This window comes from Phaseolus vulgaris, chromosome 1, assembly GCF_051622355.1.
Source record: "Phaseolus vulgaris cultivar YP4 chromosome 1, ASM5162235v1, whole genome shotgun sequence".
NCBI classification, from domain to species: domain Eukaryota; kingdom Viridiplantae; phylum Streptophyta; class Magnoliopsida; order Fabales; family Fabaceae; genus Phaseolus; species Phaseolus vulgaris.
The window spans coordinates 2,243,968-2,267,025 of record NC_143498.1 but is presented as its reverse complement, the minus strand read 5'-3'; the positions used below and the strand labels follow the sequence as shown (position 1 = coordinate 2,267,025).

The following is a 23,058-nucleotide window of genomic DNA, read 5'->3' as shown; positions in this document are numbered from 1 at the left end:
TTTGAAAAAAATGAAGAATATATTAAAAGGGTTCTTCTGTATTTTTTAAATAAAAATAAAAAAAAATGATATTTTATTGAATCAATTTTCAATTGTTGTAGATGAATTTCATGATTTTATACAAAAAAAATTAAATAAATTAATGAAAGATGTTTGTGAAGACATAATGAAAAATGAATATGTTATTGTTTGGTCCACCTGGGATTTGGTATGTTTTTCATTTTGACTCAACACGTGATGATCAACCAGTCATATGATGTTTGTTATAGGTAGAACAAAAGAAAGTTAGTTAAAATTGGAGACACGTGACACTTTCCTAATTGTTAGGAGGAATGTCCCAACTAATAATAATAATAATAATAATAATAATAATAATAATAATAATAATAATAATAATAATAATGTTAATATGTTTGGATGAATTGCAAATTAAATAAGTGTCACATCTTATACCATCTAAAATCAATCAACTTCAATAATGATTAGTTTAGATAATTTGATTTCCAAATTCAGCAAACTCAAACAAAGTTAATAATATTTTATTAATATTAGTTATCATTATGATTGTAGTATAGTTACACATTTTGAAGATACCACTTAAACTAAGAATTAAACTAAATTAAGTTAAATTATAATATGTAAGTGGAGTAAAACCATCTTTCATAAGTTAATTTTATGAGATTAATTAAACATAAAATTTATTTATTAAGATGTAATATGCTATGAGAGTCTTTTATAACCTATTCTAATTAAGTTAATTAGAATTATTATGTTATTTTATGAATAAATATATAATCTTATATTTGATATATTCATTTTTGGATGAAAGGAGATATCCTTGATGTTTTAAGATTGAGTTAGGTATAAATGAGTTACTAAAAATATTATTTAAAAATACTTGATTTAAAGGAAAAGGAAGAAAAAAATTAAAGAAAAAATGTTGAAATGGTTACGCCTCAATTGATTTATTTAGTTGTTAAGCTAGTATATTTTAATTAATTAAAATTAAAAGAAAAGAAGACTTGATAATTAAAAGAAAAATCAAAGCAATAATACAAGTTGAAGTAATTTTATATAAAGAACAAAAAGAAGAGTATAAAAATAACAGGTGAGGCTCAAAAGAACAAAATAAACAGAGCTAAAACTAGTAGCAAGAAAATATGAAGAAAAAACTATTGATTTTGGGCTATGCCCAAAAATGAAAAAAAAAATAACACTGGTGCAGCCCAAACTAGTTTGGAAGGAAAGAGTTTAGGGTATTTCTTCCTGCACCCCTACATTTTATGCAACACCAGAATTATTCTTTTGATAATTTTTTATGATTCTGGAATAAGAGTTCCGTAAACAAAGGTAATTCTAGATTAGGAGTTCGTAAGCAAAATGTGTTTTCAGGAAATCCAAAAAATAAAAAATCATTCTAGAATATTCTTTTCAAAATACAATTTTTTAATTTTTAGAATGGCAAATCCAGAATTCATAAAATATGTTCTGGAAAGTATATTCCAGAAATAATTCAGAAATCATTTTTAAAAGAGAAAAATCGTTTTTTTGAAAAGGATGGGGGTGCAGGAATTCATTTGTTGGGGGTGCAGGGAGAAACAGCCAAAAAGTTATAATACATACAAATTAGTAGAAGACAAAAATATTGTAGTTTTGAGGTAGGACTAAAAATATGACATAAATCCCTCTAAATTTTTATTTGAAGGCTCCACGAGTTAGTGGCTCACCTTAATTTTTGTTTATACAAAAGTTTGTTATATATTTTAATCCTAATTATTATTTTTCAGCTCTTAAGTAATACTTTTACTTACATGATTTAATTAACATTACATTTTTTTTTTGTTAACGATTGTTGATATTGTAATTGTTGATATCAACAACCATTAGCTAGTAAACAACTTTTAATTAATGATTATTGATATTTTTATTTTTATAATCATATTAAAAATTTATATAATAAATTTGAGTTTTTAATTATTTTTTTAAAATTATGTTAGAATCATGTTAAAATTGTCAGAAATTCAAGAAATATTTTTTGAATTGAACACTTCACCGGTACGCGTCATACGAATGTAGATATCCGACACATGTGTCACGCCATTTAAAAGAAATATTTGAGCTTCATAACTTCATACTCTTAAATTATTTTTTACAATTAAGTTGAATATGTTTTTCTTTTTATTATTTTTACCTTAAGTTATTTTTTTCTATAAGACAAACTTTAGACCTCCTTCATAAGAAAACTCTTAAAATAAATTCTTATTACTTTTTTATTACAAGTTTAAAATTTGAACTAAAAATAAAATAAAATTTTATATTATAATACACTAAAAAAAAACATATTTAATCATTTACAATTTCGTAAATTGTGTCATTCAACTATTATCTTATAAAACTTATCATTCAATAATTTTTTTTTCCATATTTGACCATCATATTTCTCCATTCTCGTATATTTCATCGATTAAATATTTGGTAACGTGTTATAATTTTAAAAACTAATTGTCGTTGTTATATTATTTTTTTAAATGACATTCATTTCAATTTTTAGGTTTATCATTTTTCCACACATTACTATCATAATATTTTCAACTTTTCACATTTTCTTTAAAAGAATTGAATTTGTTTTAGTACATTTTTTTTTTGGCAAAACAACATCACCTTATTTTTTTTAAAAATAATTCTTCATGACACGTTAACACTAGGTTAAAAATTTAACAAGTCAATTATATATACAAATTTAAAAAATGTAAACGTAAAATGTAAAAAAAATAATGATAATAAAATTCACAAAATTATTTATGATAATTAAGTGGTAAAATACACTATTAATTTCTTTAACTTTTTTTTTCATGACATGCCAAACTTCTGGTTTTATATTTCACAGTAAAATAAGTGAAAATTAAAAACATATAATCATAAAATTTATGAATGATGATAATGTGAGAATGTGAGAATTAAGAAGAATTGAAAAATCTGAAAACAAGAATGACATGCAAAAGGAATAATCTACTACAGAAAGAGTTTTATTAATTCAAATGATACTCATGAACTTTCATGAATTAACAACTGTGTGACCATAATCACTTGAAACAACACAAGTTTAGCACTTGAAACCGTAGTTTTATGTATAAATGAGCCTCGAACATGCAATGTTATGAGAATTAACAAGACTCTATTATAGGAGAAGCATGTTACATTATAATCACAGTTCTAACTTAATCATGCAACTGAGATTGAAACTAACTTTGAAAAACATGCATGCACAAAGAAATAAAAGGGTGTGTTTAGTTCTGAATGATGCCATTCATGGAGGTTTCTGCATTCTGAATGATACTACTGAGAGGAGTTTCTGCAGGTTTAGGTTTAGGTTTAGGAAGAAGCCCTTTGTCTCTGCATGTGTCAATTGCTCCACAGTACATGTCCTCTAAGCTGTACTTAAATTGGAATCCCAAGTCTCTGATCTTCTTTGAAGAAAATCTCACAAGCTCCAATTCATCTGGAATATTCTTGAACCTAGAAATCCAATGTGTACAATATTAGGTCAACCCTATATTAATGTTATGCTTTAGTTGTATATTTAGGGTTTAAGATTCAGGGTTTAAGGTTTAAGATTTTCAGAAATTGTGTTTTCGGTTGGTAGGAGATGTTCGTCTTGTTAGGAAAAGACTGACGTTTTTTTAAGAATTGGATCATCCTTAAGTGGTTCTCATTTATTTATTATTTTTTACTGATAAAAAAAATAATATTATCATTTTGCAAATACTATTGTGAATTTTTTATGCATGCATGTTTATATTTTTGCACATTAATTTATTGATATGTTTGATGTACATAAACAACATTATTTATGAACAAGAATTTTACAAAATGGTATTTTTATGATAGTAAAATGTATAAATTTGAAAAACCTAATGGTAAAAGATGTAGAGAAAAAATTAGGTGATAAAATATGTGAAAATTGAAAGCTTATTGGTTAATTGGGAGACTTACTTGGTGGGGATGTTGTAATCAGGGTATTTTTCATTGATTAGTTTGGCAATGTGATGAATAGTAGTGTCACATGCACTGCATATGTACCTCCCTTCAACTTTTGGTTCTTCAAACAGAAATATGTGAGCAAGACATAGATCATCCAAGTGCACGAATTGGCCTTGCTTTATGATCGAATAGTGGCCCTCATTTCCTGCCAAATTTTCAGTGCCACTCATAAAATTCATATTCTTATTATATAAGAATGTGAAAAAGTAAGAACAATCTATTCACATAACTTCATAGTGATAAATGTATCAATCACATTTAAAACAAAGTTTATTAGTTACAATTTCACTAACTAATTTACGTTTTAATTATTTTATAGATTCTTTTTGTAAGGTTTTATATTGTGTTTAGTGACAATGGAGTATAGGGTTCTTTTTGTAATGTTTATTGAGGTAAATATATCTCTCAAACTTTTTTTTATAAATGTTAGAATATTTCTTAGAGAAATGATATATTGACAACTTGTATCAGTTTATAATTCCATTTTCTTGTTTAAAACTTGCACCGAGTGGTGTATTGGAGCAAGTTGTGACAAAAATAACCTTTCTTCGTATTATTAATTATAGATGGTGTATTGGAGCAGATTGTTAAAGTATCATTACTTATATCTGAAATGTATGTTTCAATTTATTCATTTAATTCGTTGCTCATAAAAAAATATGTAGTGATATAAGTTACCTGTGATGGGCGAAAGAGCAGTGATTAGGCTAGGTGGCATTGTTGGCATGAGAAAGGGACCAACAACAAGAGGTGGAATGATAGTGATGAAGTCCATGCCATGCTCTTTGGCAAATTTCCAAGCTTCTTTCTCAGCCAGTGTTTTAGAAACGAAATACATCTACACATCAAGAAAAAAAAATGCACGGTGTAGTTTAATTTGCTCTAGTTTTGTGTTCAAATATGAAAATTTGAATGGTACAAGATGTTAGGAATTCTGTATTTTGTTCTAATATAAGATTTTGAATAATATCGTGTAAGGTCCAATAGATCTTTAACTAATCAGGTGCAAGAAAATTTGTTTTAGTTTTTTTTATAAGAATTGGGATATATCTCAAATATTTTGTTTTATATTATTTATTCTTTTTTAATAAAAAAAAATTGACATTGTGAGAAAAAAAATGACTAACCCAACCAGTCATCTTGACTCTCCTACAAAAGTCAACGTCACTCCAACAGGTTTCATCCATAACAGGCTTTTGGTGCTCAAAAACATTAAGGGTTCCTGCTGAGGATGTAAATATAAGCCTTCGCACTGTCTTTGTCTTCATGCATGCTTTCATGATGTCTAGAATTCCGTTCACTGTAGGATTTATCACTTCATTCTGCACCACATGCCATCAACTTTCTCAGATTCAATCCATCATTTTCATAACTTCTTCTCTATAGTTTCAAAAGATTATTAAAAAAAATGTAATTTAAACTTAATTCAACTTTATAAAATCGATTTATAAGATAAAGTTTACATTCACTTATATACACTATAAATTTTTATTCGATGTGGATCTTTAACACACTCGTTCATGCTCATGCTGACAACTCATAAGACTATATATTATGAGTCTCGATAACACGTAACTTGATAAGTCTAACAAACTCTCATTAATATAAATTCTAAATAACTGTATATATCATATTAAGAAGTGAACTTTAAATATGTTTATAAAATAAAGTTTGTATTTACTTATATATTATAAAATATCGTCGATGATCATCAGATATTTTGACTGTAATATATACGTTATGTTGTACCTCAGGGTCCTTAGACTCAAAGTCCATAGGAGTTGCCACATGAAAAACTCCAGTACACCCTTTAATGGCTTCATCAAAGCTTCCTTCTTCACCAAGATCAGCCTTCCACAGAGACAGTTTCGTCTTTGCACCAGGCAGCTCCACCAAATGCTTCACCTTCTTCATGTTCCCTACACATGCATGTAATAATCAAAAAATAACACATAATACTCCTTCAAAATACCAACTTTCAGAAACATTGATAACTTTTTTTTTTTTATCAGCAAAACAGTGATAACATGAAAGTGTTAGGTTGCATGATTTTTTTTTATCATCAAAGAATAAATAAAATAAAATGAGGTACTTCAGGGTATCCTAATCCTTATAAAAAACCAAAAACAAGTTTTCTTGCATCAGCAAGGACCAGACCCTACATGACAATATCCAAAAACACGTATAAAATATGAGATACAGAGACCCTACAACCTTCAACCTATATGTTAGGTTGCATGATATAAAAAACAAGTTTAAAATGAGATACTTCAGGGGTACCCCAATTCTTATAAAAAATCAAAAACAAGTTTTCTTGCACCAACAAAGATCCACCAGACCCTATATGACACTACCCAAAAACACGTATAAAATACTAGACACAGAAACCCCACAACCTTCGACCTATATGTTAGGTTGCATGATATAAAAAGAAAGAATTAACATGGTTAAGAATGAGACCTGGGTCACGAACGGTGGCTCGAACGGTGTAGCCACGCTCGAGGAGTCTCATAACAAGCCATGAACCGATGAAACCAGAAGCTCCGGTGACGCAAACAGTTTCAGACACTGAACCCATTTCTCTTTTCTGATCAAAAACACAAAACCAAAGAAGATAAAACGATGAAGCTCTGATGAATGAAAATGGTGTTGGAAGGTTTTATAGAAGGTTTTGTGCATGAACAGTGACCATGGAATTGCAGGTGAGCTTTACCTACCCATCACATTTTCTTCAGTTGGACATTACAGTAACCTTGTACTGTGATTTTCCAAGATCATCATCAAAATCGTTTTGCTTTTCAACCTTTGGATTCTCCTTTATCAGTTTTTTAAGCTTTTAATTACTTTCAGTTAGCATACATTATTATTTAACATCCTTATATCTAACATATGTATCATTTGTTTGTTGTTTTTCATACATAGATGTTACATTACTTTTATATAACCTTTATTCACACCATGGAGCTACTTTATTATAATATTAATTACTTTTTTCAAAAAAAAAAAAAAAAAAATTTGATGGTTGGGTTTAACTAAAAAAAAAATCATCAAATTACAATTAATTTTTGAGACTAAAATAAAACAAAATTAGGGATATTTTATAGATTAAAAAAATTATTGATATCTAAAATAATTTCTATTATTAATAAAAATTTATAATTTTTTTTTTAAAAATTCGTTCCGCTACCAAAGTTTTAGCTACTATTATTCTAGATTTTAAATTAATTTCTAAAACAATTAGTTGTTAAAATCTTGATAACTAATTTAGATATCAATTTAGAAATTATTTTTTAATTTTTTATTAATAATAGAAATTATTTTAAATAAAAATAATATTTTAGTATTTAATTTAGTTAATATAGTTAGTAATTAATAAATTTATTGTGGTGTTTATATTTATTGACGATAAAAGAATACTCATTTTAAAATGTTTGTTAAAGGATTTTCTATGGAAGAGATCAAGGTTTATCTATATGCTTTTCATCTAAAAGAAATGAAAGAAATATTTGCAAAATCTTAAAAAAATGTTTTTAAAATAAATATATTTTAATATTTTAAATAAAAATTAATATTGGTTCTAAATATTCATAAGTAAAAGAATTTAGTTATTGTAATATTTATATTCTAATATAATAAAAACTTTCTTAATTTATTCAATTTTTCTTACAACTCGGTTCTAGCACATTCTTGTTATTTTTCTCATCATTTTTTTTATCATATAATTTATTATATTTCTTTTGCTCATTTTTCTTACACTCTTTTCTTCCAACTTCAAGAAAATTTAACTTATACCTCCTTCAACAATATGTATTTTGTTATGAACACATTCAATCTTATTTCAATTTCTTACAATATATATGAATAAAAAAAAACATTATTTCATCGCATCACAACATTTATCTGTAATGTGCTTGATCCAAAACACTAATAATTTTCAGATTCAAATTTCAATTTTTTTATGAAAGATATTAAAATTCCTTTCGATCTTTAATAAATTTACCCTAGATAAATAAACAACCTAAAAAATAAATTTATTATGTTTACGACCATTAAAATAGTTGACATAACATAGTTAAGAGTTTAGTACTGTCATATCCTTAAAAAAATTTGTCATGATTTTTTTAAAAAAGATTAAACGAAAAAGATATATTTAAATTATTTTTAATTTTTAATTAATGTGAAATTATTAAACAATAATCTCTTAATTTTAAAATAAAAAATAATTTTTTTACTAATTCAAATTAATTGACAGAAAAAAAAACATATTTTGTTGGACACGTGAGGCATGAGTAAGTTGACTTTGATGGTTTGGTTTGGAGATGAGTGTTGGCTTCAAATACGTTGACTGTCTCTCACAATATCTCTACTTTCGTTTTTTATTTATTTTTAAATATTTTTGTTCTTATTTTTTTAAATATCAATATTTTTAGTTTTAGATTTACTTCCAATTAATTAACTTTATTTTTAAAACTAATGTATTTATTTATAAAATGAAGTTATTTATCTTCAGTTTTATTTTATTCTCTATTTTAAAAATATAAATTGTCAAACAAATAGGTAAAGTTTAATACGCAGCACTGTTTTTTAATATTTTTTGAAGAGCGTATTAAAAAATAACAAATATATTTACTATTTTATAGATATATAAAGAATTTATCATTACTAATTTAATAAATAATAAAATATTAAATTTTAAGTTAAAAAAATAGATATATCTACTTCCTTGTTTATAGTTAAAGTTAATATAGGGCAAATGTAAAACCAAAGGAATTTATCTGAAAAAGAATTATCTATAAGTAATAAAAATGAAAAATTAAATTTAACTTTTTTATAAGTTAAAACTAATGTACATATGAATCAATTTGTAAAAAATATTTTATTTATTTATAAACTAAAAATAATTTATTCATTAACTAATTAATATAGAAGCTATTTTTTTAGTTTCTTTAACTTTATGTTAAACAGAAGTACTAAGATATTTTTTTTAACATATACATATTTAATTATGAAAAAAACCATCATTGAGAAAAGGATATTCATTTATAACACTAAGACACTCATCTTAATGGTGTGCCCGTATTGGGCACATGTATCGGATATCGACACTTGTATAACACTCGTAGAACATGTATCGTTCAAGTGTCAAATTCAAAAAAATATTTGTTAAATTTCTTACAATTCTAACATAGTTCTTACACAATTTAAAAAAAAAACAATAATTTTTTAAAAACTCAAACTCATTGTATAAAATTTTACTATGATTATAAAAATAAAGAATAAATCCTTTTGAATCAGTCGTGAAATTTCCTGCTAAAAAAATCTGAAACATACTTATGCACTATTAGATTCGACTCTATCTAAATTTTTCAGGTTTACTTCAACATTTTGATTATCAAACCAACCTCTACAAAAGGTAATTAAAATTACCGATTTTTCCTCTTTTACAATTAGTTTTGCTACTATTATTATTATCTTAAAATTTAAGACCACAATTGAAAAATTTAAGAGGAGATGGACGAAAACCTCCATGATCAATAACTAGAACGAAAACATAGTTGATCGATTTATGGTGGATTAAACAATGTAGTTGAAATTGCAAACATTTAACTTTATTATAACTTAATAAGAGTATTCAAATATTGTTGAGAGTATTCAAATAAGAGTATTCAAGTATTCAAATATTTAATGGACAAGATTTAATCCACAAAATCCTCCTTAATTAACTCTTTTTAAAGTTTCATCACTTTATCCTTAATCAAGATAAATACTAAATAGGTTTAGCATACTTTTTTCTAAATTATATTTTTATCTGATGCAATATTTCTTTTGTATAATTCTTGATAAATTGTATACTTTGAGTTTTTTATTTTTCAAAATTTAATTTTAACTCCTCAATATTTTTAACTGGTTTTATTCTATTTTTATTAAGAAACTATTTATTAATAGTAAAAACTATAAATATCAATAATTTTTTAATCTTTAAAATAATATATAATTTAATAAATATAATAATTAATTATTTTTTATTTTTAAAATTACATTTATGTAATATTTTTCTTGTAATTAATATTAAATATAAATGAGGAGACAAAAATCAAACATGTGATCATTTAATATTAATACTTAAAGAAGAGACTAAAAGGTTAGAAAAAGTATAAATACATATGATGTGATGTCTTTGTGTAGAGAAGAAAATGGAATTTGAAAAAAAATTAGAAAATAAAGAACATATTAATTCATACTAAATTAACCCTTGTAGTGATAACTAGGTGTTATAAATTAAATTTATTAGTAGCATTACATTGCTACCTAACCTACCTAAAAACATCCACAAATCTGTAAGTGGCAGTTTGTTTGGTTTACCATTTAAAAGTCTTTCAACAAAAGTTTCCAAATTTTAAAATGTTTGGTGTCATTAAAGCCTGTTGGTAATGTTGGATGTAATTTATTTACAAATTCAACTCAAATTCAATTTAGAAATAAAAACTACTTAATTCATTAAAAAGTTATTAAATAAAAATTAATTTTAAAAATTAAAATAATTACTTATTATATTAATTAAATTAAAAACTATTTTATAAATTAAAAAATTATTGATATCTAAAGTAGTTTCTATTATTAATACAAATTTATAAAATAGTTTTTAAATTGGTATTTAACTATTAGCTCTTAAAGTTTTAACTACTAACTACTTAGGTTCTAAATTAGTCTCTATTAGTTTTTAAGACTAATTTAGAGTCTAAAATATTAATAGCTAAAATTTAGTAGGTAATTTAGACACTAATTTAGAAACCATTTTATAATATTTTATTAATAATAGAAACCACATTATATATTAATAATTTTTTAGTATCTAAATTAGTATATAATTTAGTTAATATAGTGATTAATTATTTTTAATCTCTAAAATCTATTATTATTTAATGATTTTTTTTATTGATAGATAATTTTTTAAGGGAGTGAAATATTTGTCAACCTTTTTACTAGCTATACATACATAATAGGTTTTGGTTGTTAGTATTTGATTAAAGTAAAAGGTATTTAATAAATGTTGTAAATGTTTAAGTCGTATTTGATATTCAATGATTGAAAATGATAAATATTATTAAATATATATATTTTTTAGCATGTACTGGATCTTCGTATTTATTAATTTGGATTAATACAAATATCACGGTTAATCTTTGTGTTAATCTAATATTATATACAAAATCTCTGCAAAATCTATATATATATATATATATATATTTTAAGAAACATTTGTTTTAGATGTGTTATATACTGTATATATATATACAGAATAAATAAATGGTTAAAAAACTAAGTATATAAATAAAATAATTATAAAAAATATTAATTCTGAAACTCAGGTTCAGCATGTTACTTTATTGAGGCATGAATGGGACCATGCAGCATCATACCTTGAATCATGTCATCATGTCCCAAAGTCCATTTCATATGACTCACGGGGCAACAATTTTGCATGTATGGACATGAAAAATTATGATGGTAACCACACCTCTGTGTTCCATCATCACATCTTCAAAATCATACAGTTGCAGACCCCACAACACACTCTCACATTCACATCTTCTCTATAATTCTACACACTGTGCCCTTCAATCAACAATTTTTATATTACTAATTTATTATTTATATGTGTTGATTTAAATAAAATGTATGTGATCAACACAAAGTTATATAATAACTTAGTGTTCAAATTATGAAACTATCATAAAATTAGAATTTGGACTTACTCAAGGAAAGTTTAAGTTTTCATTCCAATATATATATATACACGCACACACTGCAAATTCAGAACATTCCTAGTTCTCACGCCACCAAAAAGCAGAGAGTGTGAAGATTTGAAAGCAGAACAATGAAGCTTGGTTTCTTTCTGTTCTCTCTAATTTTCTACCTGATACTGGAATATGGGATCTTCAAAGTAGAAGGTGATGATCTTGGTGACGAGTTTGTGAAAGTAAGAGGGGTGCAGCTTGTGTTGAATGAAAGACCCTACTATGCTAATGGTTATAATGCCTATTGGCTCATGTACATGGCCTCTGATCCATCTCAGAGAAACAAGGTCACATCTGCATTTCAAGTAGCTGCAAACCATGGACTTAGCATAGCAAGAACATGGGCTTTCAGTGATGGTGGAGATAGGCCCCTTCAGTACTCTCCTGGATCATACAATGAGGACATGTTCCTGGTCAGTTTCATCTCCATTTTGCAATCTATAATCTTTGAACCTTTTAGAGATTGTGGTATTGAATTAGAGTAAAGATGTTACTTAGTTGTTTAATCTTTTGAAGCACTTAATGATCATGTTATGTTATATATACATAGTCTATTTTACACTGGCATTCCATCACAGATAATCATTGAATTTGATAGTTAACACAGATATTGTAAAAGGGAAGAAAGTTTATGCATATATATGATGGTTTGTGATTAGATCGATGAACTATAAGCTATTTTTTCTTGATTTTTATAATTTGATGATGGTTAACATTAGTTCTTCTGCCAAATGCATGCTTGCTATAATTGGTGTTCAGTTTTTTGCAGCAGTAATAATTGTATTTTGGCTGTGTAAATAATGAAGGGACTGGACTTTGTAATATCAGAAGCCAGAAGGTATGGGACCAAGTTGGTGTTGAGTTTGGTGAATAACTATGATAACTTTGGAGGAAAGAAACAATATGTGGAGTGGGCTAAGAGTGAGGGCCAGTCCCTACATTCTGAAGATGATTTCTTCACAAACCCTCTTGTCAAGGGATTCTACAAAAACCACATCAAGGTATAATTAAACGTTTTTTATTTGTATTTGTGATTTGTATCCGTGTTTGTAGACGTTTGGTTCTAATAAGAGTTGTTTTGTGTGTATTGTTTAGATTAAAGATTGGTTATAAGGATCGGATGTGTTTTGCCATTCATTTCTTTTAAAGTTTGGTTTGAAGATATGTAGAGCCTGAATATTATATATTAGTCGGGTGCTAAGCAGGTTGACATTGGCAGGTTAACCTTGGTCACTGTTTGTATAAGGGTTGAGACATATTATATTTTATTTCTTCTTTGCTGAAAAAAAGCTATATTTTTTTTTCTTTAACACTATTTTACCAACTTTTGTAGTTGATTTGGTCTGTGAGCATAAATGTTTGCTACCTAGCAGCTGAAAGCTACCAAGAATTAATGAACCTGCAATAGAGGTTTAGACTTTTCTTAATGTTGCTACTGATACACACTTGTGATTTTCAACCATCTTAATGTTCTTACATCTGCACTATGCTATCCACCACTTCTTATTATATAAAGTGCCTTTAAGAACAACTGATGAAACACTACATGAAGAAAAATTCAGCATTAACTACATATGTAGTACTTTTTTATTATTATTGGTTGCTGCCTCAGCTACTTGTGCTCGTGACAACATTTGTATTGTACCAAGGTTTTTGAAGTGAAAAAGACATGTAACAGTGTAGTTTTATGTTTGTCTGCATGATAGAGTGTACTCACAAGGCGTAATAACTTCACGGGAGTGGTTTACAAAGATGATCCAACCATAATGGCTTGGGAACTCATGAATGAAGTTAGATGCCCTTCTGATCATTCAGGGAACACAGTTCAGGTAATTATTATTCTGTTTTTCAATTATATTTTCGAAATTAGGGTAAATATAATTTTTGGATATGATTATTGTCAAAATAACCCAACATATCAAATGTCACCATGTGACATTAGATGACAAAATAAAAACTTTATGTACTATCAATAGAAAGAACAGAAAAATTAAGAGAACTTTATGAAAAAATAATTTCAATGGGCTTTTAGGTTTTCAATTACATATGATTTTGTTTTCAATGACAGGCTTGGATTACTGAAATGGCATCTTACTTGAAATCCATAGATGGAAACCATTTACTTGAGGTTGGTCTAGAGGGCTTCTATGGGCCGTCAAAGAAAGAGTCTAATCCAAATTTCCAAGTTGGAACAGATTTCATTGCAAACAACCAAATCCCTGGCATTGATTTTGCAACAGTTCATTCATACCCTGATCAATGGTGTGCAATTTCACTTCTATTTCTTAATAAAACCTCACAATCACATTAATGATGAACAATGATCATGCACCATTTTTCTTAGGCCACACTCACATCACATCTTATTATAAAAAATAAACCAAGAAAAACATGCATTTAGAAACATTCTACCTATAAATGTCTTGTTAGAATTCTTAAAGGAGTAAATGGTGTATGCTACCAGAAAAGGTTTATACAGTATCATTCAATCACAGACTACTATATATCAGTGTATGCAAAAGGTCCAAATCCCCTCAAACATGAATTCATCAAAATCTTTTTATCACTTTCAGTTTATTGGAATGTATCAATCACAGACTACTATATATATATATATGTGTGGTTGGATCTTTAAATTCTATCAGAAATCATAATGTATTGGTTAGATTTCTACCATGCATGTGTAAACAAACTCTTTACAAAGGGTCTCCCACTATTGAAAGCTTCAAGCTTTTTGAAGTCCATAAATTTATACTAAGTCTTTAATTTATTTTGTCTCTCAGATAAGCTAGCTTACATTCCAAAATTGTGCATTTATTTTTAACTGTTAACAGCAGAAAGACTCAACTTTCATTATAAGAACAAGATCATTCATTATATATGATGAAACTGTTAATATTTATACACAAAAATCATACTAATAATACTTTCTTATCAGTGTTGAAGTAAAAATTAGTTTCTTACGTTGGGGCAAGGTTTTGTTTTTCATGATAATGCTGAATTGGGTAAGGTTATGAGCAGGTTACCAGGATCAAGCAATGAAGAACAAACCTTATTTTTGGTTAGTTGGTTGAATGATCACATAAAAGATGCACAGAGCATTCAGAAGCCAGTTCTCTTTGCTGAGTTTGGAGTAGCAAGAAAAAACATGAGCAGTGACTCAACTGCAATAAGGGACCAATTTTACAACTTGGTGTATTCTGCAATCTATTCATCAGCAAGTGATGGTGGGGCTGCAACTGGTGGCTTATTTTGGCATCTTCTAGCAGAAGGAATGGATGCTTTTAATGATGGCTATGAAGTGCCCTTAGATGAGAATAGCTCAACTGCTACTTTGATTGCTCAAGAGTCTCAAAAGCTAAACAGAATCAGAATGAAGAAATCCTCCAGAGTTAAGAACAAAGCAAGGAAAGTTAGAAACTGAGACATTTCTTGAAGACTTTGTAACATTATTAATAGAAAGCCCTTCAATTTTAGACATTATTTGTGCATGAATATGTATTGGACCCATGTTTCCTTTGAAAGAGAAATTACAAGTACTGTCTGAGAGGGCATCACATGTCTAGATGTTGATCAATCTATATTGTTTAAGTTTTCTATTTTACCAAAATGAATTAATAACATTTTGGTGTAATTAAGTTTTCAAATGTTTCTTTAAAGTTCTTATTTCTGAATTACTAAAATCTTAAATTATTGCAGAACATAAAATAATTTTGCCAAGAAAGTTGTTTCTCCTCAGTTCCAATAGGTTTAAGTTATTTAAAGGAAACAGTGGATTCTAATTTTCAATTTTTTTGACATTGAATCAGAAAGAAAAGAATGTTTAGTCATTATTATTAATGGAGATAAATTTATATTAATATTACACTTCAATGTTTTTTGGTAATATCAGCTCTTCTTATAACATTTTTGGTCAATAAAGAAGTCATAGAAAATAGTTAATGCAGAACTACTAATTCACATTTGAAATCCTAACTCATTATTGATAGTAATCTTAAACTTAAACATCAAGAGTTTAGGAATGGAGAAATTAACCTAAGGAGCATCAAAGGATCTATGATAGAAAAAAAAAGCAACAGAAATTATTTATCCTGAAACTAGAAGTTCCTACATAGAGTGTAACTTGTAGTATACAATGGAGCAAACTAATCATACTCCATTTTCTGCAACCAACTCCATCAAATCACTGTTCCATCTTTAATTGTTGCATTCTTCACTATAACTACGATGCCAGACCTAATGTAGAATCCCTCTTCAGGCTTGTCTGCTTCTTGAACACCCTGTGAACTCACAGAAACTAAATCAGAAAACAAATTTTGCAGAATGAAATACCATGTTTCCATAGTGAGTTCTGAAGCAACACTTACATCAGCATTGGCAATAATCACATTTTTTCCTATCTTGGCATTCTTGTCAATTATGCAATTCCTTCAAAATGTTGGAGTAGGAAATCAGCATAAATTAGAAATAAAGAACTTAGAATGAGGCAATGATCAAACTCTAGACCAGTTGATTACAGAGGTTCTAAACTATGTAATGAACCAACTATTCCAAAAGCTTAATTTGGTTTATATTGTTTTTCTAACAGAAGTCACAACTTGTGATATGTAATTGTGAGTATAACTTGGACCATTTTGTTCTATATGAGTATGAAAGGTTTCATTAAGGAACATCATGGCACCTGATTTTGGTATTCTCTCCTACACCAACTGGAACCTTTCCCTCTGCCAACAGAGTTGCAATTTCAGAATCAGTTTGATAGTAGTCAGCACCCATCATCATGGTATCCTGCATAGCAAAGTCCATAAGTACATGCAATGCAACACAACATCCTCAATTGATTTGTTATCCTATAATACTATATATACTCTATTAGCATTATCTAAATGGAATTATACTTCTCAAATTCTCAATTTCAATTAAGCAAAAACAATTGATTGGGGTGAAATGGTACTAAACTCTTGAAACTTTGAGGCCATGGTAAAGATGTGTAAAATGCACTTTCCTCATACCCCACCAATTTGAGAAGTATAACTATTAAGAATTGGACTCTAAGCCTAACTCAACCTCACAAAATCAGCTTTTAAGGTAAGGTTTTGCACCCATTTATATACTATGAATGTACTAATTTCTAGTCGATGTAGGATCTTCAACAATAACAATTCATAATGTAGAGAAAAGTGCAGAACAAGCTTACCTGAAGCTCTGAACCAGCCTCTAAACGTGAGCGCTGACCAACAATAGAATGTTGAACTTTACACTTATTCAAGAAACAACCATGAGAAATAATTGCATCCACTAGCTGCAAAAACCAAGCTTAGTCATTCATTTGTGGTAATAGCATAAAGAAGCAAACCAGTAAAAGTTTTCACTCTTACCTTGCATTTTATTAGTTTAGTGGGTGGTAGGAATCCTGGGGAAGTGAAGAAAGGCGTCTTCGGATCATAGAATTCAAATTTTGGAGACTACAAATAATAAAGTATGTGACCAGTAAATGTACTATATTGTTCCTTATGGCAAAAAAATGTATTAATAGCATTACTTTCTTCAAATATCATCAATTTCATAATTATAAAGATTAACAGAAACTTAGTCTTCTAAACAGTGAAAGATTCAAATTGTTTTTAAATAGAATTATGACTAACTTTCATTCTTGGCTAATGAGTTGCAGTAAACAATCTGAATTGGTTGAAAGAAACTTCCAAATTAAGAATTAAATATAGAGGAAACAAACCTGTTCTGTTAGTTCCAGATTGGCTTCAAGGAAGGACTTGATAGTGCCCATATCTCTCCAGTACTCGTTGAACATATATGCCTGAAAATACAAACAGAAACAAAAACATCAAGAACATAAAGGAATTTAACTGCATCAGCATAATAGCATTCAATTCCATGGTTTGGATTGTTCATCACTTGAACTTTGTGGTCCCTCAAAGAAGATGGGATAAGTTCAGATCCTAAGTCATTGCAAGAAGGACAGCTCCATCTTAGCAGTTTCAGCAGGACCTCAGTTCTGAACACAAAAACACCCATTGGAGAAATGAAAGGATATTTCTCTGCATCTTCTGCACTTAAGCCTAGGAGCCTTGTATCAACACGCTGCAGTTATTAAAGGTGACAATTAATCAGCTTTAAACACTTCATATTTTATTGAACGAAGGGTTGTGAAACGTGAGAGTTAAGGCCTAGATGAGATGTCAAGTTGCATAATGATACTTTTATAAAAAAAATGTGAGAGTTAAAGCACAGGTAATGTACCATTGTGTTCACATCTGTTTCATTTAGATTTTCTACAAACTCTGTAATCCGTCCATTTCTATCAATTTTCATAACCCCATGGTCTAATGCACCGCTACAAGATAGCAAACATTGGTCAACTCCAACAGCAATATTTACTTAGTAGAGTCTATGGTTTCTGAAAGACATTTTTTCTATATTACTTAGTAGAGTCTATGGTTTCTGAAAGACAATAATGTACTATTGTCTCTTTTGCATATATATACATACCTTTCATCCATAGGAACACATGAAACTGTGATATCAGCCTTGCTCGCATTATGTTTCTACAAGCACAATCCTCATCAATTAGTAATATTTTTACAAAGTATCTTAGTTTTACTTGATACATTATGAGAAATTGGTCACTACAGTAATGATAGAAAACCTGTTCCAATATACAACTTGTGATTGATGATATGAAGAAATGTTATTTTCGTTATTTCATAAACTGGTGCAAGTTTTAGACAAGAAAATAGGATTGTAGACTGATACAAATTGTCAATATATCACTTTTCTTAGTCACTATATGTTATGTAAGCATAGTCTTCATGAACTATATTTAGTACATGATGCAATCTTAGCTGAGAAATTAAGTTGTACCTCCACAAGCTTCATATAGTCCATCCGACAAAGATGGTCACCAGGAATTATCATTATGTGTTCAATATTCTTGTTCTTAGCATCCTGCATGATAATCATCCACACACACATTCATTTTATGGTTACTAGACCCACAATTTTAGCATAGATGTATGTAGCATACAAAATACCTACCTCAAAAACCCAAATAAATCTTCTCACTGCATCAGCTGTCCCTTGAGCCCATTTGCTCCCAGATTCTCCAGGAGTTTGAGTAGCAGCCAAGACCTGTTCCATGTAAATTACTCCAACTTTGATCAGTAACATAGCCTCACTGATAAATTTCTTCAAACCTTTTTATAAAAATCCATTTCCTAAAATATACCTTTTTTTATCAGAAAAAAAAAAAGTGAACCACTTTAAGAGTGAGTAAACCCTTATACACTTTGGGTAAATAGCTCACAATATTCCAAACAAAAACAGCAGCCCCTCATACACAGTAGAAAAATCACCTACCCAACCTAAGACAAATCACTTGTTTTTAATTGAAAACATGCAAACCAAAGGATCAAGACACCAATCTGAAAAGTAAAAACAAACTGAAGGAATTTTCGAAGTAATCCAAAACCAAAGGATGAAGACACCAATCTAAAAAGTAAAAACAAACTGAAGGAATTTTCGAAGTAATCCAAGACCACCCGGAGAAAATTTCAAAATTTCCTAAAATAAAGTAAATCTCAGTCTTTTTGAAATGCTACAGACAACTTACCTCTACAAAACCGCCTCCAAAGTTCACTCCATTTCCAGAATTATACGTGCGAGAGAGGTGGCCATTGAGAGAGAAAGAGTTGAACTGAGTTAAAACGTACACTTTCCTGATGCCACTGTTGATGCAATTGCTCATAGGAACATCTATCAGTCTGTAACACCCTCCAATGGGAACCTGCAAACATGATAAAATTATTAATACTGCACATATATTTCATCACATTCAAAAATCCTGCAACTGCTTGAAGGAAGAACAATCATGAGAATCCTTTACGTTAGTACATTCATCTGTGTCTCAAAATTCAAAACAAACCTCTCATACCATTTATAGCAATCAACTCAAACCTCTAAAGAAAATTATATAAATTAGAAAACCATACAGCAGGCTTGGCTCTTGTGCTGGTAAGAGGAAAGAGTGGAGTTCCAGCACCTCCACCCAATATGATGGCAGCTACATTTTCAGGGTTTGTTTTTGGACTCTGAATAATGGATCTCTCCAATAACTAAGAGCAAAAAAACAACATTACTATTTATCATCCAAAAGCACCAACAAACCAAACAACAGTAACAAAATGCACCAACATGATGTCACTCAAATGACAAAAAACACATAAGCCTACAATAATGATCTCAGTTTTTCTTTATGTATGTATATAAATAAGCACTGCATCAAGAGATTATTATGAGAAATAAAAGTTAATGAGTAATTTCATACAGCTTCACGAAATTATGAACATTTTTTCAGAATCCTGGTCACTGAAACATGATCCAATAATCTATATCCATAGTTCTTATTTATAAGAATTAGTAACATGAATTACACTTCTCTTAAATGACGTATCCGTGTCGAACACACGTATTAGGCACCGATACTCAAAGGACATGTATCCGTAAAGTAAAGTGTCAAATTCAAAAAATATTTGTTGGATTATTGACAATTCTAGACACAATTTTAAAAAATAAATGTATTAATTTTCTAAAAACTCGTATTTCTGTGTTGTATCAGTGTCTGTTTCAGTGTTTGTCTTTGCTTTGGAAGATTTTCATTTAATGTTTCATGTGTTCATATAGGGAGGGAGAAACACATCAAGCCACATCAGAAAATGTTTGCATGTAGCTATTACCGGAGACTCTGTGTTGATGTCTGGAGTGTACACAGCGTATGCAATGCCAGAGTTGGAACTTCTAGCCTTAACACTCTTGCATGGTTGAGTACTGTGAAATCTTACATTAAGACTTCCCCTTGTGTTCTCACCCCAGAAGCCAGAACCTCTGCTTCTTGTCCCAAACCCCTTGGTAGCTACAATACCACCTGCACCTGGTGTTGCAATGCTTGCTTCCATGACTCTTTTTCACTATCTCTTTCACACAAGACCCCACAAGAAGCAGGTAAACAATGCACTGAGGGGCCAAAAGGAGAGTGTGGTGAGATCAAGAAATCAAGTTTTTTATGGTATATAGCATGTCTCAGATTTGCAAGTGACCAAGTAAAATGAGTGAAGTTGAATATATAAAATATGTGGTGAAAATGGTGCCTGAGATGGTGCAATGAGACTGTTAGAGAGTATAGTGAGTTGAGATCTATTGCCTAATGAATTGTCATCACCAACGAAAAAAATGGCAGAAGTTTCTGTAATTCATTGCTCACCACATGCTACACATTCATGTTACGTGGAATCAGAGGGCATTGGCAAAATCATTGCACCTTTTTTTTGACGTGTTCTTAGGTACCTTGTAGTTTTTGTTTTTTTTCTTGTCTTCAAGAAAATGTTTTGTTCTATTTATTACTTTTAACACTCTTTTTCTAGTTTAATAATTGTGATGACATAACTAATTAGGAAAAGTAACAATGAATCAAAACTTTCAAATTACTTAGGTGTGTATTAAATAAAAAAAGTTATTTTTTATTTAATGAGAATAGAACTACAATAAAAAAAATAAAAATTATACTTTAACAACTTGTATACAATTTTTAGTGTGACAGTTTTAAAAAATATATATAATAAAAAATAAATTTATAATTAAATAATATAAAAAAATAACTAAAATAATAGTATTAGAGTTGTAGAATAGGTGTAGAAAAAAATGAGTTATCAATATATCATATTTCTTAAAAAACTAAACAAAATAATTTGTGACTTGCATACTTAATCTACTTTTAAATTTCCAAAATTGTCCTTTGTTTTGAAATTGAGAATTCAGAGTATAAAAATCAAAATAGAATTCTGGAAATGAAATTCTGAAATAGAATTAGAAAATCAAAATTTCATTATAAAATAAAAAAATATGTTATTGAACAGAAATTCAAAAAACAAAATATAAAAAGAGGAAAAATAATTCTAGAATTCGGGAAAATATTTCGAAAATTCAAATCCAAAAACATATTTTTGAAAACCCAATATGTATTTTGATACATGACCCCTTCTTATTAAAGGGCATTTTTGTGGTTTACATAAGTATCAGTTGCAGGTAAAATTTCATTGGGTGCAGTAAGTAATCGGCAAGCTTAATGGGCTAGTTGGGCCGAATGGAAAGGCCCATTTGGTGACGACCACATAAGCAATGTCTGTGCGTAACTGTAATCTCATCCTTTGTCAGAAACCGATAGGTAGCTGAAAATGGCGCAGAGTGTGACCAACACATTCCTCCAAGGAACACCCTTTCTTCCACTTCCATCTCCGAAGAAAAACGTAACCAATTTCAAATTCGGAGGTACAACGTTTGAGTGTGGAATCATGAATTTTGACGAAGTTTTTGTTTGAATTTGTTGGCAGGTAGCGAGAGTGGTGCAGTGTGGGGTGCAGTGCAGGAAGAAGGATATACACCCGCAGTTCCATGGCGATGCCAAGGTGTACTGTAACGGAGAGCTGGTGATGACGACGGGTGGGACCCAGAAGGAGTATGTGGTGGACGTGTGGTCGGGGAACCACCCCTTCTACCTCGGCAACCGCTCGGCGGTTATGGTGAGCGACGACCAGGTCGAGAAGTTCAGGAAGAAGTTCGGTGAGCTCACGCAGATTATGGAGATTCCTGTCCTCAAAGGAGAGATTGTTATCCCTTCAAGACGCAAGGGGGTTTCCAAGGGAGGCAAAAAGAAGTGAACTTCTCTTCTTGGTAACCTTTTTCTTTCCAATTTCAATTGGTGTAACATGATCAAACACTTCTCTCTCAGCTGTTTGAAAAAATGCTGCTATGGATATTGTTTTCTGCAAACGGATGAATGTGGATATGTTTGTCACTGGTAAAAAAAATGCATTGGGATTCATTTGATTATGATTGTGTTGATTTTGTTCTGACAGATAAAACAACTCGGGTGTTACATTTTTTTTCCTTTTGATTAGTTTAGTTTGTATTCCAATTTATAAACGTGCTTGTTAATTTTAATTGTTATGCTCCGTGACGGTTTTGTTCTTCGACGAGTTAAGAGTGAAAAAAAATATATAAACTTTCTTTGACATCATAATACAAATGCGACTATATTAGACCATAATACATACTCTTAAACAATGTGCGACTATATTAGACGTGCGACTATATTATACTTATCGGAACAAGGTTAAAACTTTATGGTTACGAGACTTGAATGACAGGG

The 23,058-nt window shown here is 29.2% G+C and overlaps 4 protein-coding genes across 5 annotated transcripts; 2 read left to right on the top strand and 2 right to left on the bottom strand.

Moving 5' to 3' along the window:
• Positions 1-3,005: 3,005 nt before the first annotated feature.
• On the bottom strand, positions 3,006-6,667 carry LOC137816395 (dihydroflavonol 4-reductase). The gene is made up of 6 exons (XM_068619513.2): positions 6,502-6,667; positions 5,791-5,960; positions 5,169-5,363; positions 4,720-4,879; positions 3,994-4,186; positions 3,006-3,516 (listed from the first exon to the last, which is right to left on the bottom strand). The coding sequence occupies exons 1-6, from the start codon at positions 6,617-6,619 to the stop codon at positions 3,288-3,290; spliced, it is 1,065 nt and encodes a 354-aa protein (XP_068475614.1). The 5' UTR covers positions 6,620-6,667; the 3' UTR covers positions 3,006-3,287.
• Positions 6,668-11,831: 5,164 nt separating this feature from the next.
• On the top strand, positions 11,832-15,405 carry LOC137816393 (mannan endo-1,4-beta-mannosidase 7). 2 transcript variants are annotated; one of them, XM_068619511.2, is made up of 5 exons: positions 11,834-12,253; positions 12,647-12,841; positions 13,547-13,669; positions 13,909-14,102; positions 14,862-15,405. In XM_068619511.2, exons 1-5 carry the CDS (start codon positions 11,921-11,923, stop codon positions 15,262-15,264), a joined length of 1,248 nt encoding a protein of 415 aa, XP_068475612.2. In that variant the 5' UTR covers positions 11,834-11,920; the 3' UTR covers positions 15,265-15,405. The 2 variants fall into 2 exon arrangements, with proteins under 2 accessions (XP_090151989.1, XP_068475612.2); XM_090295863.1 differs by lacking the exon at positions 13,909-14,102 and having other exon boundaries at positions 11,832-12,253.
• A 398-nt stretch (positions 15,406-15,803) lies between these two features.
• Positions 15,804-20,910, bottom strand: LOC137815401 (glucose-1-phosphate adenylyltransferase large subunit 1). The gene is made up of 14 exons (XM_068618542.2): positions 20,591-20,910; positions 19,847-19,969; positions 19,468-19,641; positions 18,894-18,986; positions 18,720-18,803; positions 18,348-18,403; positions 18,099-18,192; positions 17,754-17,939; positions 17,575-17,655; positions 17,219-17,305; positions 17,038-17,142; positions 16,522-16,628; positions 16,208-16,268; positions 15,804-16,120 (listed from the first exon to the last, which is right to left on the bottom strand). Exons 1-14 carry the CDS (start codon positions 20,807-20,809, stop codon positions 16,019-16,021), a joined length of 1,572 nt encoding a protein of 523 aa, XP_068474643.1. The 5' UTR covers positions 20,810-20,910; the 3' UTR covers positions 15,804-16,018.
• Positions 20,911-22,044: 1,134 nt separating this feature from the next.
• Positions 22,045-22,739, top strand: EMB2184 (Ribosomal protein L31). Its single transcript, XM_068619512.2, has 2 exons — positions 22,045-22,156; positions 22,241-22,739. Exons 1-2 carry the CDS (start codon positions 22,085-22,087, stop codon positions 22,565-22,567), a joined length of 399 nt encoding a protein of 132 aa, XP_068475613.1. The 5' UTR covers positions 22,045-22,084; the 3' UTR covers positions 22,568-22,739.
• Positions 22,740-23,058: the final 319 nt, after the last annotated feature.

Coding starts and splice junctions, on each gene's coding strand:
- LOC137815401 (XM_068618542.2), bottom strand. CDS start 20,809: ATGGAAGCAAGCATTGCAACACCAGGTGCAGGTGGTATTGTAGCTACC. Junction 18,804..18,893: donor GATTTATTTGGGTTTTTGAG/GTAGGTATTTTG, acceptor ATTATCATGCAG/GATGCTAAGAACAAGAATAT. Junction 17,940..18,098: donor AAACAGATGTGAACACAATG/GTACATTACCTG, acceptor TAATAACTGCAG/CGTGTTGATACAAGGCTCCT.
- EMB2184 (XM_068619512.2), top strand. CDS start 22,085: ATGGCGCAGAGTGTGACCAACACATTCCTCCAAGGAACACCCTTTCTT. Junction 22,157..22,240: donor TTCCATCTCCGAAGAAAAAC/GTAACCAATTTC, acceptor ATTTGTTGGCAG/GTAGCGAGAGTGGTGCAGTG.
- LOC137816395 (XM_068619513.2), bottom strand. CDS start 6,619: ATGGGTTCAGTGTCTGAAACTGTTTGCGTCACCGGAGCTTCTGGTTTC. Junction 5,364..5,790: donor TTGAGTCTAAGGACCCTGAG/GTACAACATAAC, acceptor CATGTGGTGCAG/AATGAAGTGATAAATCCTAC. Junction 4,187..4,719: donor TGCTCTTTCGCCCATCACAG/GTAACTTATATC, acceptor AAAATTTGGCAG/GAAATGAGGGCCACTATTCG.
- LOC137816393 (XM_068619511.2), top strand. CDS start 11,921: ATGAAGCTTGGTTTCTTTCTGTTCTCTCTAATTTTCTACCTGATACTG. Junction 12,842..13,546: donor TCTACAAAAACCACATCAAG/GTATAATTAAAC, acceptor TCTGCATGATAG/AGTGTACTCACAAGGCGTAA. Junction 13,670..13,908: donor ATTCAGGGAACACAGTTCAG/GTAATTATTATT, acceptor TTTCAATGACAG/GCTTGGATTACTGAAATGGC.